A 20,162-nucleotide genomic window follows, 5' to 3' on the forward strand; every position below is an offset into this window, starting at 1 on the left:
TCATCACCCAAACACTGACAGCTTTGTCACAACCTAATATTGTGACACAATTTGTTTCATTCCCGCTGGATGCCCGCACTTTACACACACATAAAAGGGCATTTATGGACATTGCAGGATTCCCTGGCGTTGTGGGTGTAATTGATGGAACACATGTGAGAATAATTGCGCCATCAGAGGACGAGGCTGTCTTTGTTAACAGGAAGAATTTCCACAGCATCAATGTGCAAATAGTGTTCAATGCGGCCTGGAAGATTTTGGACATTGTGGCTAAATGGCCAGGCTCCACACATGATGCGAGAATGCTCTCCGAGAGTGGCATCAGACAGCTTTTTGAGAGACGCTATGTGCCAGCTAATTGCCACTTGTTAGGGGACAGTGGCTACCCATGCAAACCATGGCTCCTTACACCTTACCTCCAGCCACGCCAAGGGCCCCAACTAAACTATAACAGGTAAGCCAAACAATACAAAAATCATGGAAATGAAATGCAAGCAATATGTTAGAGCATCCAAGTAGTGCAATATTATCATCAAATAATTAAAGGTCTGTATTCTATTGTAGGGCCCACAAGACAACAAGAGCGGTGGTGGAGCGTGGCATAGGCCAGCTTAAGAGGCGCTTTCATGTTCTCCACAGAGAGGTGCGGTTGAGGCCTGAAAAAGTCAGCAAAGTCATCATAGCCTGTGCAATATTACACAATATTTGCAAGGTTAGACAGATTGCAGAACCTCTGGAGGATGGCGATGAGGATGAGGATGGAGACAACGATGAGGATGGTGGTGAAGAAGATATTCACATTCCACAGGGGAACCGAGCCCAGAGTGGACTGCCTTACAGGGCAAACTTCACAAATTTACATTTCAGGCAAGCTGTAGCCCCATGTCATTTGAGAACTTGTGATGGTATTAAGAACTACCACAGTTTTACTGCACATCACCTGCAACTGTTAAATGCAAGACACAGAACACAATCTCTAAATGGTTTATTTTTTAGGTGTTCAATTTTAAGGCGGTAGTACTCCTCCTGAAGGGAAAGGACTTTTTTTTGTTGTTCAAACACATCAATTGTGAGTTGCAATCTTCTCTCCTGCAGGGATGCTGACGGAGCAGGTGCTGCGGATGGGAATGGTGTTTGATCCGCCGGGCTATCCTGAGTAGCAGCTGCAGATGGTTCAGGCGGCAAACTTGATGGGCCCGGTTCTTGTGATGGCTCCATGCTACAGAAATACATAGGCCTAGTTTAATTATTGTTTTGATTAAATTAATTTAATACAATGAGCATGGATAACACATGAAATGGCTTCTGCAATGAATAAACACTGTTGATATGAATAACCCTGTGTCCTACCTTTGCTGCATTTCAAGGGCCTGCATCATTGACGTGTCAATGCCTGTTGGCAGCCCGGTGACACTGACCTCAGAGTGTCCCAGGACTTGAAAGACAGTGTCGGCCACCTGGGACAGCCGCTTTGCAGGTGGTCCACCCCCTAGAAAGAAACAGTCAATGAACACAGTACTTAGGCATGTAAATTAACTTTGCCAGCAGGAGCAAATTGCCAGATTATGTGGTAGGCCATAGTATTTTGCTCACCTGTGAGTGAGGATTCCCGCTTGTGTGCTGCAATCTCATCTTTTGCCTTGGACTGCAGCACATACCACCTTTTCTCACAATCGTCGCCTGTCCGCACCACCAGTGGAAAAGAGGCATTGATTGTTTGGGATATTGTGTCCCAGGCGCGCCTCTTGCCTTGGCTAGTGACAGTTGGGCCAAATTTTCCTCGTAACATACCTTTATGTTCGTTCACCAACTGGGCCAGCAACAAACCTTGCTCCTCAGTCCAGTTCGGCTTGCGATTCCTTTTTTTCTCCATTTTCTGTGTTTGTAGGATATTTGTTAACAAGCCTTCATAAATAGACCAGCCAGCAATCACAGACATTGTTAAAAGCTGAGCTGTGTTACCCTCGTTAAGTTCACACTGAGTTGTAACGTTGCAATTTCTACTTCATTAAGGACAGCCCCTTGAGATAGGCCATCTTGTTTTCAATGGGGTCCATATGGAAGTGAAAGTACAAAATATGCCAGCTAGGATATTAATATGAGCAAATGAGACACAAATCATTATTTGAACAGGGTGTAATGAGCTTAAGTTTTCACATATTTTAGATTCTAATGTTAGGCTATAACCCCTACAGCTTACTATTCATTTTCCAGATATTTTCTTGAATGTGAAATATTATTTACAATTATAGTCTGCATAAGATTAGAGTGTATAATTATGTTTATTGATTTGAGGGTACATCCTTTGCTCATTATCACCAAAAGTTCATTTTCATCAAACTTGTAGGATCAACCAATCACGGCTTTTGAAATGATGACTCATACCTAGCAACGGGGTCAACCACACCTCCTCACTAAGATAGGATTTTTCATCCATTCCTGGCTCAGAGTTCACTGAAAATGTTCTGGAATCACTTCTAAGCTAAAACTCCTGGCAAGGAATTTTTAGGTTAAGTTAGGAGCTCTCTGAGAGGATTCTCAGAATCTTTAAGGATACGGGCCCTGGTCATTTGGTTGTGCTATTAGATGAAGCACAGTGATAACACATTCTATTCCCATTTGAGCTATGTTGTGCTTTAAAATGGTTGCAGGTGCAGTAAAAACACATTTAGATGCCAACTAAACCAAAAATCTGACATTGTTTTTCCATTGAAATTTGGTTTTACTTTTAGATGGTTGAAAGCATAGTGATAACACATTGGGAATTCAACAATCTTCTAGCTGTCTATTTGAGTGGGTGAATAAAGGTTGAAATCTCATTGATCAACGTCTCAACCAAATATTACCCACATTTCCACGTTGGTGTGCCCAGTGGGATGACTGTGGGCAGGGAATGCAGTGATTATTTAGGTAGAGGGGAATATGTAGTTATGAGTGCATCTGTAAATACATTCATGTGGGTCTGACACATATTTGTTTCTGGAGAAATGCAAAGACAGTGTTTCATCGATGATCAGATGGGAGTGACAGGCAATTCAGTGAGGTACTGCAGGGTAATGAAGGGCTAGTCCAGTATGGGAAAGAAACATCACATCATCCCACATTGAGGTAAGCATAATTTATATGAAACACTTCACATTTTCTGCACTGTAATTCCCATTTGAACTATCAATGGAACAACTGAAATCGCAGTCTTTTGGGACTGTGCGAAACCAAATGTTGACAGTCACCTCTCAATCTCCAAGAAACATGATTTCCTTCCCTTCTTCAACTATTGAAAGGGCTCTTTGAAAAGAGAACCCCTCCGTTCTAGACCAACTGGAGTGATACTTTGGGCATTTTGGTCTCTCTTAACATTACAATGTGTCAGCTGAGCCTCGGTCACCTTTCACCTTGCCTCTCTCCCGCTGTGCCGTTGTCTGATGTCCGTCCTCCTCATGAATATTCTCACCCACGCATCCGTCTGTCAGAAATAGGGAGCCAAGGGCGACTCTGGGCCTGCGGAGTCTCACAAAGTGCCCGTGCCACTGACATTTTCTTGTGTCACCTCTGACAGAACTGCAACGAGATGGTGCTTACTAAGCAATAACAAAGCTTAGGTTTCCAGAATATATTGGTTGGTTAAGATAGCACTTTTCTAATGTTTGTTTTGTCCAGTGTTTCACAACTGCACTGAGACATCTCTGGAACACTGACATGATGTCCTGAAGAAGAAGTTTGCCTTTCAACATGTCTGAATGTTTCCGCAACCCCATGCTTAACTGAACACCTTCTAATAACGTTCAGGAAACATTGTCTTGTAATGTCATCTCACAACCAGGGAGGTGTGCTCTTCACCTCTGCTAGGCAATTAGCAATTAGTATTAGTACTTCAGTCTCCCCTGGTTTCTCAGCTGCAGCTGTAAGCGGCGGTCGTGTCAGTGGTGGTCTCGTCGGCAAAACTAAGACCGTTGCGAAAACAAAGACGGTTCTGCCAAGTTGTTCTGGAGAGTTATTTGAGGAAGGAAAGAGAGGAAGGCTCCACACCACTCTCTCACTTAAGTATCTTACCTAGTTATTTTCGGATTATCTAATTTTGCTATTTTGTAGCTTTGGCAACTATGTGTGTGTTTTCTATACCTGTTCGCTCTTCTCCCTGTAGGCTTTACAGACGCTCCCCACCCCTTGGCTGCAACCATTCTAATTAAGTGTACCCTGCGCACACAACCCCCATGTGGAATTCCAGGTATCTGGCAGCGTTTGGAACTGCCAATTAGCGGTCAAGAACACTGAGTTCATTTCAGCCTATGCTGCCCTTCAGTCCCTTGACTTTTTGGCCCTGACGGGGACATGGCTCACCCAAGAGAACACTGCAACTCCAGCTGCTCTCTCTTCATCTGACTACGTTTTCTCTCATAGTCCAAGAGCATCTGGTCGTCGCAGTGTTGGCACAGGGCTACTTATTTCTCCTAACTGGAGATTTTCAATTTTCTCCCTCTCTCACCTGTCCATCTGCTCATTTGAATTCCATGCTGTCACTGTCACTGAAGCTTAACATTGTTGTCATCTATCGCCCACAAGGTGCCCTTGGAGAGTTCCTCAATGAGCTTGACACCTTGATGAGCTCATTTCCTGACGATGGCTCACCGCTCTTCGTACTTGGCGACTTCAACCTCCCGACGTCTGACTTCGAATAATTTCTTTCCAACTCTTTCTTTCCCCTCCTTTCCCCTTTCCTCAATATGCTTGATCTCATCTTTACAAGAGGCTGTTTGCCTACTAATCTCACTGCAACCCCCCTCCAGGTCTCTGATCACTACTTTGTTTCCTTTTCTGTCTCCCTTTTCTCCAACCCTAGCCAGTCAGCCCTACCCAGATGGTCATGTGCCGTCGTAATCTTTGCTCTCTCTCTCTCCCACTACTCTCTCCTCTTCTATCCTATTTTCTCTCCCTTCTGCTAAATCCTTCTCCCTCCTGTCTCCTCATTTTGCCTCTCCTCCTTTTCTGCATCCTATGACTCGCACTGTCCCCTTTCCTCACGGCCTGCTCGGCCTTCTCCTCCCTCCTTAATTGTCCACCCCTCCCCCCTCCTCCCTCTCTGTGGATGACTTTGTCAACAACTTTGAAAAAAAAATTGACGACATCCACTCCTCATTCACTCAGCCTATTGAGTCCACTGGTCCCACTCACACAGAACTACCCTACACCTTGACCTCTTTCTCCCATCTCTCTCCAGATGAAATCCTTCAACTAGTGAGGTCTGGCCGCCCGACAACCTGCCCGCTCGACCCCATCCCCTCCTCCCTTCTCCAGACCATCTCTGAAGACCTTCTCCCATTCCTCACTTCCCTCATCAACTCATCCCTGACCACTGACAACATCCCCTCTGACTTCAAAATGGCCCGAGTCGCTCCCCTCCTCCCAAAGAAACCAACACTCGACTCATCTGACGTCAAAAACTATAGACCTGTATCTCTTCTTTCTTTCTTTCCAAAACACTTGAGCGTGCTGTCTCTGACCAACTCTCTCGTTATCTCTTTCAGAATGATCTTCTTGAACATAACCAGTCAGGCTTCAAGACTGGTCACTCAACCGAGACTGCTCTTTTCTGTGTCACAGAGGCTCTCCACACTTCTTAAGCAGACTCTCTCTCCTCTGTTCTCATCCTCCTAGATCTATCCGCTGCCTTCGACAACATGAACCATCAGATCCTCCTCTCCACCCTCCCAGGGCGTCCCAGGCTTTGCACACTCTTGGATTGCATCCTACCTGGCAGGCCGCTCCTACCAGCTGATGTGGAGAGGATCTGTGTCGGCACCACGTTCTCTCACTACTGGTGTCCCCAAAAGGTTCGGTTCTAGGCCCTCTCCTCTTATCTCTATACACCAAATCACTCGGCTCCGTCATATCCTCATATGGTCTCTCCTATCATTGCTATGCGGATGACACTCAACTACTTTTCTCCTTCCCCCTTTCTGACACGTAGGTGACGACACGCATCTCTGCGTGCCTGGCAGATATCTCAGCTTGGAGGTCGGCCCACCACCTCAAGCTCAACCTCAACAAGACGGGGCTGCTCTTCCTCCCGGGGAAGGCCTGCCCGCTCAACGACCTCGCCATCACGGTTGACAACTCCACAGTGTCGCCCTCCCAGAGTGCAAAGAACCTTGGCGTGACCCTGGACAACACCCTGTCATTCTCTGCAAACATCAAAGCAGTGACTCGCTCCTGCAGGTTTATGCTCTACAACATCCGTAGAGTACGACCATACCTCACACAGGAAGCGGCGCAGGTCCTAATCCAGGCACTTCTCATCTCCCGTCTGGACTACTGCAACACTCTTTTTGCTGGGCTCCCCGCTTGCGCCATCAAACCCCTGCAATTTATCCAGAACGCTGCAGCCTGCCTGGTTTTCAACCAGTGGAGCTCCTCCGCACACTCCACTGGCTTCCAGTCAAAGCTCACATCCACTACAAGACCATGGTGCAGCAATAGGAACTCCTTTATAAGAACGACTTTCAGGCTATGCTAAAACCCTACACACACACTCCTAGTCTCATGTCCACCCCAACCCGAGCACTCTGTTCTGCCACCTCTAGTCTCTTGGCCCTGCCACCCCTACAGGAGGGCAACTCCCGCTCAGCCCAGTCCAAGCTCTTCTCTGTCCTGGCACCCCAATGGTGGAACCTGCTTCCCACTGAAGCTAGGACAGCAGAGTCCCTGCAAATCTTCCCGAAAGCACCCGAAACCCTACCTCTTCAAAGAGTATCTTAAATAATTATCCTCCTCACCTCGACTTTCCTGTCATCAAACTGCTTCCTGCGACACGCCAGTTACGACGATGGCGCTGCATCTCGTTAACAGTTCCCACTCAGGATTACACTTTGACGCAAAAACAAGACCCGTTCAGTGTGCATTTTAGCATCTGCCACAAACAGTAGTACTTTCAGAATGTATTTCAAATGGATTTAATTGAGATTTGATCAGTGGTGGAAAAATTACACAATTGTCATACTTGAGTAAAAGTAAAGATACCTACATAGAAAATGACTCAAGTAAAAGTGAAAGTCACCCAGTAAAATACTACTTCAGTAAAAGTCTAAAAGCATTTGGTTTTAAATATACTTAAGTATCAAAAGTAAATGTAATTGCTAAAATATACTTAATTATCAAAAGGAAAAGTATAAATCATTTCAAATTCCTTATATTAAGCAAACCTGATGGCACCATTTCTTGTTTTTTTTTTATTTATTTACGGATAGCCAGGGACACACTCCAACACTCAGACATCATTTACAAATTAAGCATGTGTGTTTAGTGAGTCTCTTGATAAGTGTGTGAATTGGACAATTTTCCTGTCCTGCTAAGCATTCAAAATGTAACGAGTACTTTTGGGTGTAAGGGAACATGTATGGTCCCCTGTAGCTCAGTTGGTAGAGCATGGCGCTTGAAACGCCAGGGTTGTGAGTTCGTTTCCCACGGGGGGCCAGTATGAAAATGTATGCACTCACTAACTGTAAGTCGCTCTGGATAAGAGCGTCTGCTAAATGACTAAAGTGTAATAAGTAGTTTTCTTTAGAAAATGTAGTGCAGTAAAAGTAAAAGTTGTCAAAAATAAATAGTACAGATCCCCCCAAAAATACTTAAGTAGTACTTTAAAGTATTTTTACACCACTGGATGTTATGTCACAATACCCCATAATGTCAAAGTGGAATTATGTTTTTGGACATTTTAACAAATTAATTAAAAATGAAAAGCTGAAATGTCTTGAGTCAATAAGTATTCAACTCCTTTGTTATGGCAAGCCTAAATAGGTTCAGGAGTAAAAATGTCCTTAAAAAGTTACATAATAAGTGGCATGGACTCAATGTGTGCAATTATAATGTTTAACATGATTTTTGAATGACTACCCAATCTCTGTACCCCACACATACAGTGCCTTTGGAAAGTTCAGACCCCTTTTTCCACATTTAGTTATGTTACAGCCTTATTCTAAAATTAATGAAATTGGTTTTTTTCTTCATCAATAAACACACAATACCCAATAATGACAAAGCAAAAAATGGTTTTTAGAAATGTTTGCAAATGTATTACATATAAAAAACGGAAAAATAACATTTACATAAGTATTCAGACCCTTTACTCATTACTTTGTTGAAGCACCTTTGGCAGCGATTACAGCATCGAGTCTTCTTGGGTATGACGCTACAAGCTTGGCACACCTGATTTTAGGGAGTTTCTCCTATTCTTCTCTGCAGATCCTCTCAAGCTCTGTCAGGTTGGATGGGGAGCGTTGCTGCACAGCTATTTTCAGGTCTCTCCAGAGATGTTCGATCGGGTTCAAGTCCGGGCTCTGGCTGGGCCACTCAAGGACATTCAGAGACATTCAGAGACCATTCAGAGACCTGCATTGTCTTGGCTGTGTGCTTAGGGTCGTTGTCCTGTTGGAAGGTGAACCTTCACCCCAGTCTGAGGTCCTGAGCGCTCTGGAGCAGGTTTTCATCAAGGAACTCTCTGTACTTTGCTCCGTTCATCTTTGCCTCGATCCTGACTAATCTCCCAGTCCCTGCCGCTGAAAAACATCCCCCACAGCATGATGCTGCCACCACCATAATTCATCGTAGGGATGGTGCCAGGTTTCCTCCAGACGTGATGCTTGGCATTCAGGCCAAAGAGTTCAATCTTGGTTTCATCAGACCAGAGAATCTTGTTTCTCATGGTCTGAGAGTACTTTAGGTGCCATTTAGCAAACTCCAAGCGGGCTGTCATGTGCTTTTTACTGAGGAGTGGCTTCTGTCTGGCCACTCTACCATACAGGCCTGATTGGTGAAGTGCTGCAGAGATGGTTGTCCTTCTGGAAGGTTCTCCCATCTCCACAGAGGAACTCTGGAGCTACAGTTGAAGTCGGAAGTTTACATACACTTAGGTTGGAGTCATTAAAACTCGTTTTTCAACCACTCCACAAATATCTTGTTAACAAACTATAGTTTTGGCAAGTCGGTTAGGACATCTACTTTGTGCATGACACAAGCCATTTTTCCAACAATTGTTTACAAACAGATTATTTCACTTATAATTCACTGTATCACCAGTGGGTCAGAAGTTTACATACACTAAGTTGACTGTGCATTTAAATAGCTCAGAAAATTCCAGAAAATAATGTCATGGCTTTAGAAGCTTCTGATAGGCTAATTGACATAATTTGAGTCAATTGGAGGTGTACCTGTGGATGTATTCAAGGTATACCTTCAAACTCAGTGCCTCTTTGCTTGACATCATGGGAAAATCAAAAGAAATCAGCCAAGACCTCAGAACAAAAATTGTAGACCTCCACAAGTCTGGTTCATCCTTGGGAGCAATTTCCAAACGCCTGAAGGTACCACGTTCATCTGTACAAACAATAGTATGCAAGTATAAACACCATGGGACCACGCAGCCGTCATACCGCTCAGGAAGGACACACGTTCTGTCTCCTAGAGATTAATGTACTTTGGTGCGAAAAGTGCAAACCAATCCCAGAACAACAGCAAAGGACCTTGTGAAGATGCTGGAGGAAACAGGTACAAAAGTATCTATATCCACAGTAAAACAAGTCCTATATCGACATAACCTGAAAGAACGCTCAGCAAGGAAGAAGCCACTGCTCCAAAACCACCATAAAAAAAGCCAGACTACGGTTTGCAACTGCACATGGGGACAAAGATCATACTTTTTGGAGAAATGTCCTCTGGTCTGATGAAACAAAAATAGAACTGTTTGGCCATAATCACCATCGTTATGTTTGGAGGAAAAAGGGGGTTGTCAGAATGCGACGGTGCAATGCGGTAGGCGAAGTCAAACGCAGGACACAGAGCTTACTGGAAACGTACTTTACTTGAAAGTAACCAGAAAAGAAAAAAATCTCCATACAAGGAGGAAAAACAACCCGCACACGAACACTGCCGATGACGAATACAATAACACACAATGAACGACAAGAGGGTTAAATAGGGAATACAATACAACGTAATGTGAAACAGGTGTACACAATCAGGACAAAACAAGTCAAACACCGAAACATAGATCGGTGGCAGCTAGTACTCCGGGGACGACGAACGCCGAAGCCTGCCCGAGCAAGGAGGAGGAGCAGCCTCGGCTGATTCCGTGACAGGGGTGCTTGCAAGTCGAAGAACACCATCCCAACCGTGAAGCACGGGGGTGGCAACATCATGCTTTTGGGGTGCTTTGCTGCAGGAGGGACTAGTACACTTCACAAAATAGATGGCATCATGAGGAAGGAAAATTATGTGGATATATTGAAGCAACATCTCAAGACATCAGTCAGGAGGTTAAAGCTTGGTCGCAAATGGGTCTTCCAAATGGACAATGACCCCAAGCATACTTCCAAAGTTGTGGCAAAATGGCTTAAGGACAACAAAGTCAAGGTATTGGAGTGGCCATTACAAAGCTCTGACCTCAATCCTATAGAAAATGTGTGGGCAGAACTGAAAAAGCATGTGCGAGCAAGGAGGCCTACAAACCTGACTCAGTTACACCAGCTCTGTCAGGAGGAATGGGCCAAAATTCACCCAACTTATTGTGGGAAGCTTGTGGAAGGCTACCCGAAACATTTGACCCAAGTTAAACAATTTAAAGGCAATGCTACCAAATACTAATTGAGTGTATGTAAACTTCTGACCCACTGGGAATGTGATGAAAGAAATAAAAGCTGAAATAAATCACTCTCTACTATTATTCAGACATTTCACATTCTTAAAATAAAGTGGTGATCCTAACTGACCTAAGACAAGGAATTTTTACTAGGATTAAATGTCAGAAATTGTGAAAAACTGAGTTTAAATGTATTTGGCTAAGGTGTATGTAAACTTCCGACTTCAACTGTATGTCAGAGTGACCCTCGGGTTCTTGGTCACCTCCCTGACCAAGGCCCTTCTCCCCCGATTGCTCAGTTTGGCTGAGCGGCCAGCTCTAGGAAGAGTCTTGGTGGTTCCAAACTTCTTCCATTTCAGAATGATGGAGGCCACTGTGTTCAATGCTGCAGAAATGTTTTGGTACCCTTCCCAAGATCTGTGCTTTGACACAATCCTGTCTCGGAGCTCTACGGACAATTCCTTTGACCTCATGGCTTGGTTTTTGCTCTGACATGCACTGTCAACTGTGGGACCTTATATAGACAGATGTGTGCCTTTCCAAATTATGTCACACATAAATGGAAAGAAAACAACACATCAGTTGTGTAGTGCATTTTCTGCTTCAGAGAGTAATCTTAATGAGAGCTCCATACAGGCATCAGCAAGATGTTATATTTAATAGAAATGCTCCCTACATGGAAGGCAACCGTGCAGTATTAACTCTCTGAGGTATAATTAAGCAATAAGGCCTGAGGGGGTGTGGTATATGGCCAATATACCACGGCTAATGGCTGTTCTTAAGCACGACGCAACGCGGAGTGCCTGGACACAGCCCTTAGCCGTGGTATATTGGCCATATATCACAAACTCCCGAGGTGCCTTATTGCTATTATAAACTGTTTACCAATGTAATTACAGCAGTAAAAATATGTGTTTTGTCATACCCGTGGTATACGGTCTAATATACCACGGTTGTCAGCTAATCAGCATTCAGGGCTCGAACGACCCAGTTTATAATAAGAATTTGTTGAGCACTTTTATCATACGCCTACCCACACAAGTTGTTAAGACTAAAATGCTATGTTGTGCATATCAATATGGCACATCCATAAGGCAATGTCTTTGTTAGGATAAATATTTATTTGCCCCATGGAGTGTATAATATGCCTATTGTTATAATGTTATTGCAAACGAGCAACACAAAAGTACTGGAATATGAAATATGAAAATCTAAAATTATTAATATCTATTAATAGGCCACTAAATATCACCATCATCATCAAGAACATTCCCCTGAAATAGCCAGACATTTTAGCTTATGTATAAGCTACCTGAAGCCCATTTGACCATATTAACATATTTGACATTGCTACTTGAGCAAGGCAGGGTTCTGTGTGTGGAGACAATCAGGCTTACTAGGAGCATCAATATCCATTCATCCCAGTGCGGATAAATTGAATGTAGCCACCGGTACCATTAAATTATGTCTAACTGCTGTCAATAAAGAGAGCTGTCAAGGAAAGCACCACGTGATCTGAGAGGTCTCGGCTGTTAAATCGCAGCGCTGTCGCTATATGCAATTGAGTTATTCCCTCTCCAATAGAATGAATGGATTCTAAATAGTATCCAATCAGATGAGAGCTCCTCAGGCATATAAAGACATAGCAAAGCTGATTAATTCTGGACACCAGTATTAGCTTTGGTGTGTGTTGCAAGAAAGGATTTTTGTGTCTTTCCCAAAGAAAAACGTCCTACGGTAAGATATGTTTTTTACGGTGTTTACATGCATAAATTCATAAGTATGTCATCATATTTGCAGAATTGCTATGTCGAATGTGCTTTGTAGTTAATACATGTATTGGTTAAATAGGCTATATGATGACAATGGTAAAACGTTTGGAATGTAGGTTGAACAAAGACTTTGGTATTTTAGACAGCATCTCGGTAAAGCGCATCTACCGTAGAGAAATGGGGAGACGTCAGTGATTTGGTTTCACATCAAAACGATTAAATCGAACTGACTTGTAAAATATTTTATCCTGGTTAAAATCGCCTCCAACTAGTGTAGAGAAGGGTTGTATTTTCCGTTTGCCATAGCAGTTTACATAGAAGAGACCGCAAGGTCGTGGTCTATCTGCAAGGTCTTATCTGGTGCTGTACATTACGCATTCGGTCGCTTCAAACAAAGGTGCACAGTATGACCTCACACTGTAACCTAGATATTTGGATTAACATGCATTTTAATTCATGCATTCCCTTTATGTTGGAGATTTGACATTAAAGATCAAATTAATTGCTACATTTGGGCACCGATTGTATGTTGCGTGTATTCCATCTCAGATTATGAGGAAAGGGCAAGCAAATGGCAGGAATTTGTTTGCTACCTCTCAAAGCCGGGTGTCGAAATAGCCTACCACTGCGTCACAGTAGCCTATAAAGAAAGTCTTTGTCGACCTTTTTCCTATTAGAGTTATTTCATTTGTCGGGAATAGGCTCTTGGCCACTGACATCACATAGTTTCATCCTTGTGCACAGGTGAACGCAATCATGCCTTTCGGTAATACCCACAACAAACTGAAGATGAACTACTCCGCGGAGCAGGAGTACCCCGACCTCAGCCAGCATAACAACCACATGGCCAAGGTGCTCACTCCAGAGATGTACGCCAACCTGCGGGACAAAGAAACTCCAAGTGGATTTACCGTGGATGATGTCATTCAAACTGGGGTTGATAACCCAGGTAAATAGTCATAGTTTGCCGACTTAGGTCCCAAGTCGACTGTTATGCTGCTTCGAGTGAAGTGGGTCGAGAGGGTAGAGGGCTTTAGTTATAGCCCAACCCACTCATCCGGTGCTTGGATTTTGCAATGTCACACGTACCGGGTGAAAAACCACCTCTGTTGAAACGGTGACCTTGTTACCAAGGGCCTGTGCCGTGTCCACTAATGCAATGTTCAGTATAAAACAAGGAATGCATTATTTGTGGCCCTGTCGAGCTCATTGTTCCAGTTAGGTATCAATGCATTAGGACTGACATGGGATCCATGGTCATAGCCTATTTATTGTTCCATTTGTCACAGCAGCATCACCAACCACCTTTGTTGAGCAAGGTCAAGTCCACCATTTGTCTACATAGAACCATTGCTGAGGAAGTGGCATTACAGGCTAAATTGAGGCCTTGTATTTTATTCCCCTCTAGTCCTCAAGGTTGTTGGGTCACATGTCCATTTAACACCTGAATTACTGTGACTTTGCATTGTAATGTAGGCCTTTAATTTGATCAACTCTATTGTGAGGCCCTACTACAACATCCAGTGTAAGCGTCAACCAGCTGAAGATGTGTACCGGTATGCAAACTAGACCTGGGTTTAAATACTATTTCAAATACATTTTGAGGAGTAGCGTTTTCTGATTTTGTAAAAAAATACTAGTAGTTGGATATTGGAATGTATTTGGAAATGCACATGGACGGTATTGGCATGCATTAAAAAAAAATCTATAATGTTTTTTCAAAAACAAATATTTAAATACTCCCATGCATCTTAACCCAGGTCCTACACTAGTAGTATTTTAAATAAATGCATTTGAAAATACACAAGTATTTAAATGACAAATAATTAAATACAAATGCTTTTGAACCCAAGTCTGATGCAAACCTCAGTCACCTCAACCTAATGTTTTTCTTAACCACTTGACATGTACAGCATTATGAATATCAACACAAATGTGTATTAATGCCCAATGGCTTCACCGTAGATGGTGTTATTCTGACAGGAGTTTGCATCTAGAGGGTGGCTAAAGCTTTTATTGGAACTAAGACCAATGTGACCGCTGGCACAACTGACCACCATTTTGTATAAAATTCCAAAACCGATTCCTGTCAAAACCAATGGACTGCATTTTGTCAGTGAAATCGTCACTTGGAGGGCATCAACTGTTGGCGCCATTTTATTCCTAAAGGCCCAGTTTCACCCTGTCCCTATTTTATTCCAGGCCACCCCTTCATCATGACAGTGGGCTGTGTGGCCGGAGACGAGGAGACGTACGAGGTGTTCAAGGAGCTGCTGGACCCCATCATCGAAGACCGCCACGGCGGATACAAGCCCTCAGACAAACACAAGACCGACCTGAACCCAGATAACCTTGTGGTAAGGACACACATGCCGAATCGCCTCGCATGCACACAACCTGATTCACCACATACACACACCCAAGGTTGGCATACATGAGTCAGTGTCGCAAACTATTCAGGAAACCAATTTGAAATGTAATTCATCAATAAAAATCCATATTGGTCATAATGGCCACACAACCCATTGTTTTCAAACCTCCATGTAGCCCATCCCTGGTTTACAGTCGCTCAAATGTCCATACCTGTTAGCTTTCATGCTAATTGCTAACGCAGTGGTTATCGTTGTTTTGGCAGGGTGGGGATGACCTGGACCCCAACTACGTCCTGAGCTCCAGAGTGCGAACTGGCAGGAGTGTCCGTGGGTTCTGCCTCCCCCCACACTGCAGCCGTGGGGAGCGACGCGCCATCGAGAACATGGCCATCGAAAGTGCGTAACCGAGCCCTCTATTCTCCAATGCCTTGAGTCCCGCTGCATGCCCTTTGTGATGCTGCCCCCTGACTGCACTGAGTGGAACTTTGGCTTAATCATACTATTGAAATGATGCCACACTGCAATTGGCTTGCTGCTCTTGACTTGCATCGGTTAAGACTTACTTATTCTAGATACGTTTTGTATAATGGCAGTGGTGGAAAAAGTACCCAATTGTCATACTTGAGTAAAAGTAAAGATACCTTCATAGAAAATGATTCAAGTAGAAGTGAAAGTCACCCAGTAAAATACTACTTGAGTAAAAGTATTTGGTTTTAAATGTACTTAAGTATCAAAAGTAAATGTAATTGCTAAAATATACTTAAGTATGAAAAGTAACATAAATAATTTCAAATTCCTTATATTAAGCAAATCAGTTGGCACAATTTTCTTGTTTGTATTTATTTACAGATAGCCAGGGGCACACTCCAATACTCAGACGTAATTTACAAACTAAGGATTTGTGTTTAGTGAGTCTGCCAGATCAGAGGCGGTAGAGAATGTAGTAAAGTAAAAGTTGTCAAATATAAATAGTAAAGTACAGATACCCCAAAAAACTACTTAAGTAGTACTTTAAACCACTGTATAATGGAATCCTTACCTAAAATTGGCACTTTGAAAAATATAACTGCTTGATTGTTGATCTAATCCTTACAAATATGCAACTTGCTTTATAGTTGGTGAAAAAGGATGACAACTCCCGTAGGCCTACTTGTTTTACTGACATTCTCATGTTTTTGTTCGCAGGTCTAGCCTCACTGGATGGAGACCTCAATGGCCAGTATTACGCCCTGAAGAACATGACAGACGATGAACAGCAACAGCTGATTGACGACCACTTCCTGTTCGACAAACCCGTGTCCCCCCTGCTGCTGGCGTCCGGGATGGGCCGTGACTGGCCCGACGGCAGGGGCATCTGGTGAGTTCCCCAGCCCAAGGGGCACCACGGCAGAGTGAGTTCTCCATGTAGACTTGAACAGTCCAAAATGGCTTCCTTTCATGATGGCAGATGAGTAAAGGGATTTAGATTCTGGCATTCTCCTGCCATGCAGCTTTTCCAGTGAATTCCTCCCATGGGCTGTCGGTGTTCATGAAGGAAGGAGCGAAAGTGCAGTAAGGAATATGTGCCAATAAAATGGACGTTAATTAGTTGACCGCTTCAATGGTCAAATTTCACAGGAGGCCCCATTTTACAATTCTTCAATCCACATTCCATACTCTAAAACAGGGCTCTCCAACCCTGTTCCTGGAGAGCTACCCTTCTGCAGGTTTCCGGTCCAACCCCAATTATGACTTATCTGACTCCGCTTACCAACCAGCTAATTTTTTGAATCAGGTGTGCTAGACTAGGGTTGGCGTGAACCTACAGGATGTTAGCTCTCCAGGAACAGGGTTGGAGAGCCCTGCTCTAAAATAGTGATATGCAGTTATGTGTTCTGATGTTGTGGGTCAATTAAAGGAGGCTCTGGGGTAAAGTTACCCTAGGTACAGATCTAGGATAAGCTACCCTCCCTAAATCCTAACCTTAACCATTAGTGGCGGAACATTTAAAAACTGACCCAAGATCAGGGTCTATGGATAACTTCACCCTACACTGGAGTACCAGCTGGAGGGTGCCTTCAGTGAGAATAAACCTGATCGTTATGTACAATGGTGTCTCCTTCCAACCGATGGTGAACTAATATGTTGATTTTGTTGACAGGCACAATGACGGCAAGACCTTCCTGGTCTGGGTGAATGAGGAGGATCATCTGCGAGTCATCTCTATGCAGAAGGGTGGCAACATGAAGGAGGTGTTCCACCGCTTCTGCACTGGCCTCACAAAGGTGTGTGTGTGATGTGCACTCAGGAGTCAAGGATGTCAAATGTGTAAAGTCCAGTCTAAGGCACAATTCTACAATGTAACGTTCAAAAGAAATTGCAAAGCAAACAACTGCTTTAGGGTTAGTTACATTTGAATGCAGTCAATTTGGGAGTCTACTTAAAATTCAATGCGAAATGGCACTTTAAAAACTGTTGCAAAAAAGGGGGTAACCTTTAAACTTAAACTAGAATAGTCCCAACACTGCAGTTGCTTTCTCAACACAACTTATAACCTTCAGCCCCTTACCTCAGTTTCCTCTGACCTCTACAGATTGAGACACTGTTCAAGGACAAGGGCCATGAGTTCATGTGGAACGAGCACCTGGGCTACGTGCTCACCTGCCCCTCCAACCTGGGCACAGGGCTGCGCGCCGGCGTGCACGTCAAGCTGCCCAACATGAGCAAGCACGAGAAATTCGGCGAGGTCCTCAAGAGGTTGAGGCTGCAGAAGCGTGGCACAGGTATGTACATTTTCCTGTTAGGAAATGTAGATGGGACATTCTGTCTAGCAGTTATTGGGATTAAGCGAACATCCAGCAGATCTGATATATTGCCCTGGAATAGTCTCTCCAAATTGTATTTATTAACCAATGTTTGTTACTGTAGGTTGGTAAAACATTGTGCATTCAAGATGTACCATTTCTGAAAAGACTGCACACATACAAAAATATTGATTAATAAAAATCAGACTCGTCCTGAAACTGTGCACGTATCAACAAGCATTAAAACTCTGCCTGAAACGCTCATTCCCTTTTTTGGGTGACAATAACGCCCTTATTGGAATTAGGCCAAGGCAGTTTCTAAAGGCAATGGCAAACTTAATCAAATGTCTCTCTGGAGGTGTGACATTTGCTCTGACAGTTTCTGAAAGAAACTATTGTAAATTGTTGTGGACCTGTAAACATGGTTTGTTTTACTTTTTCCCAAACCTAAATATGATGCACTGCCCGCTAATTCTGAAACATTGTCTATGTCGAATTTAAAACTACAGTAGGCCTACTTAGTGGTAGTTACACACTCCCTTTCGGATGCATAGAGCAAAACACTTCAAATAGTTTATCTAATAGGCCCAATTAAATTAGGGATGCGCATGGTAATTTGTTGTAGGCTAAAGCTTATTCTGCAATGGTTATGAAAATGTTATGTTTATAAGTTAAATATTGTTTATGTGAAACATTTCAAATTACAGTAGGCTATTCAGATGTACAGTACCCTAAATGTAAATCGAAAAGGTGAACCGTCTGTTCTACCCTTAAACTGCGCTCGATTGGATTGCATGGAGCAAAATACTTAAACGACTGTAAAGTGGGTCCAATTAAATGATAGGATGTTGTAGACATATTTGGCTACTTCATGAGTATGAAACCATCAGTCAGAAAAGGTGAATTTATTCTGGATCATGGAATGAAATAGGAAATGTATGCCTATTTCTTACTTTTAGAATGCAAAGATGCCAAAAATTGCTCTTCTCACAAATGGCAAATGATTCCATCTTGTTATATTAAGGCTACCTGTTTTTGTCTTTTTTTATGAAAAAGCATGTCAAATGGTAGGCAACTTGCCTGCTTGCAATGCAATACTTCAACCACTAGAGACTGTGCATATGCATGGTCTTATTGAGTGGGTTTTTGTCGGGGGGCCGGAACAGAATTACAAATTTGTAGACTGCAAATTGACTGCAAGCCCTAACAGAATATTTGACGAAATCATTTCAAACCTTGCTTACATTTTGTACACGATCACGTCTCTATGCGTGGGAATACTTGAACAGATTTACAAAATTAAAATCAATTGGAGCTGATTTTCATGGTGTTTTTGTCCAACAATGAATTTTAAGTGTCTTTTCTCAGAACTTGGGGGTGCCAAATAAAACCACCCACGGACTGCCAGTTGGGGAACCCTGGTGTATAGTTTGCGGGAAGCTAAGCACATTCTCACATCAAATTCTGTTTTTATAAATTCCAACTTTTGCGTGAACTGGCGCATTTTGTACACATGCAACATTTATAAAGAGGCCCCAGGACTTTGATTACAGTAGCTGAAATGTGTTAAATTAGGGCTGCCTGGACCTAAAACCTGCATACCCACTGGCTCTCCAGGAGCAGGATTGGCCTGTCACCCTAGTGGCGGAGAAGCCAACCTTATCCACCACCATTTTAGCTCAGCTTTTCTTTTGTACTAAACATGTACGCTCTGTGTCTCTCCCACTCCCCCCTCAGGTGGTGTAGACACCGCAGCAGTAGGCGGCGTCTTCGACATCTCCAACGCCGACCGTCTGGGCTTCTCCGAGGTGGAGCTGGTGCAGATGGTTGTCGACGGCGTCAAGACCCTCGTCGAGATGGAAAAGCGTCTGGAGGGCGGCCAGTCCTTCGACGACCTGATGCCTGACCAGAAGTGAACACGCTCCCTCAAACCTTCTGACCTCTTATCTCTCACCCCCCCTTCACCAATATCGCCCCCTTGTCTCCAAAAACAATCTTAACTACATCAAGGAAATGCACTCCGCCTGACATAGTGGCACAAAAGTTAGACGAGTCTTCCATCTGTGTGATGGATTTTGTATCTCAAATGCAGTCTTTTTGCAGAATGTTTGATGGATATGAACACCTGAAATAAAAGTATCTTTGGCCCATGGAATGTTTGTCTTTACTTTTTTGAGCAAGAGATTTGTTTGGAGATTAGTCATTTCAAATACTTTTTGTGCTTAATTGAGCTTGCCTAGCTCAATTGACCAAGGGGGAATTCTGACATAATTCCCTTCATGCACTTCTCTCAAACTATTCTGACCTTTAACTTAAGCATGAGAATAGCATGCTATTCGTAGGGGTTGGAGACCAAATAAATGGTGTGGAGGGGTCTATAGATGCGCTGTATTCTGAGTTAATTCCCTCAATTGTACCACCTTTATTCAAAGTTACATTGCACATAAGGTCATGCAACCTGTCAGTTCCAAGAGGAACATCTACCCTTTTCCGATTAGCAATAACACCATTTACAAATTGACGAGAGCTAGATCAATGACTAAGCCATTTGGATAAGCTTGTAAATACTATGGTTTCAGATCTATTTTATCTTAACACGGGAGAC

At 43.3% G+C, this 20,162-nt stretch overlaps 1 protein-coding gene and 2 long non-coding RNA genes across 4 annotated transcripts; 2 read left to right on the forward strand and 1 right to left on the reverse strand.

The window, feature by feature from the left end:
- The first annotated feature begins 411 nt into the window (after positions 1-411).
- LOC311106890 lies at positions 412-1,180 on the forward strand. The gene is made up of 3 exons (XR_014610363.1): positions 412-454; positions 565-867; positions 1,096-1,180. It is a non-coding gene; the product is annotated as an uncharacterized lncRNA (long non-coding RNA).
- Positions 969-2,019, reverse strand: LOC311106889. Of its 2 annotated transcripts, none has more exons than XR_014610361.1 (2): positions 1,351-2,019; positions 969-1,219 (listed from the first exon to the last, which is right to left on the reverse strand). It is a non-coding gene; the product is annotated as an uncharacterized lncRNA (long non-coding RNA). The 2 variants fall into 2 exon arrangements; XR_014610362.1 differs by having other exon boundaries at positions 969-1,237.
- A 10,299-nt stretch (positions 2,020-12,318) lies between these two features.
- LOC311106466 (creatine kinase B-type-like) lies at positions 12,319-19,710 on the forward strand. The gene is made up of 8 exons (XM_084148802.1): positions 12,319-12,367; positions 13,147-13,351; positions 14,605-14,759; positions 15,038-15,170; positions 15,960-16,131; positions 16,915-17,038; positions 17,347-17,536; positions 19,295-19,710. The coding sequence occupies exons 2-8, from the start codon at positions 13,159-13,161 to the stop codon at positions 19,471-19,473; spliced, it is 1,146 nt and encodes a 381-aa protein (XP_084004928.1). The 5' UTR covers positions 12,319-12,367; positions 13,147-13,158; the 3' UTR covers positions 19,474-19,710.
- Positions 19,711-20,162: the final 452 nt, after the last annotated feature.

The sequence above is a fragment of the Coregonus lavaretus genome, assembly GCF_964263955.1.
Source record: "Coregonus lavaretus genome assembly, chromosome: 31".
Classification (NCBI taxonomy): Eukaryota; Metazoa; Chordata; class Actinopteri; order Salmoniformes; family Salmonidae; genus Coregonus; species Coregonus lavaretus.

Bases quoted from the DNA above. Each gene is read 5' to 3' on its own strand.
- LOC311106466 (XM_084148802.1), top strand. From the start codon at position 13,159: ATGCCTTTCGGTAATACCCACAACAAACTGAAGATGAACTACTCCGCG. The intron at 13,352-14,604 runs GTAAATAGTCAT...ATTTTATTCCAG, and splicing joins AACTGGGGTTGATAACCCAG to GCCACCCCTTCATCATGACA. The intron at 14,760-15,037 runs GTAAGGACACAC...TTGTTTTGGCAG, and splicing joins TGAACCCAGATAACCTTGTG to GGTGGGGATGACCTGGACCC.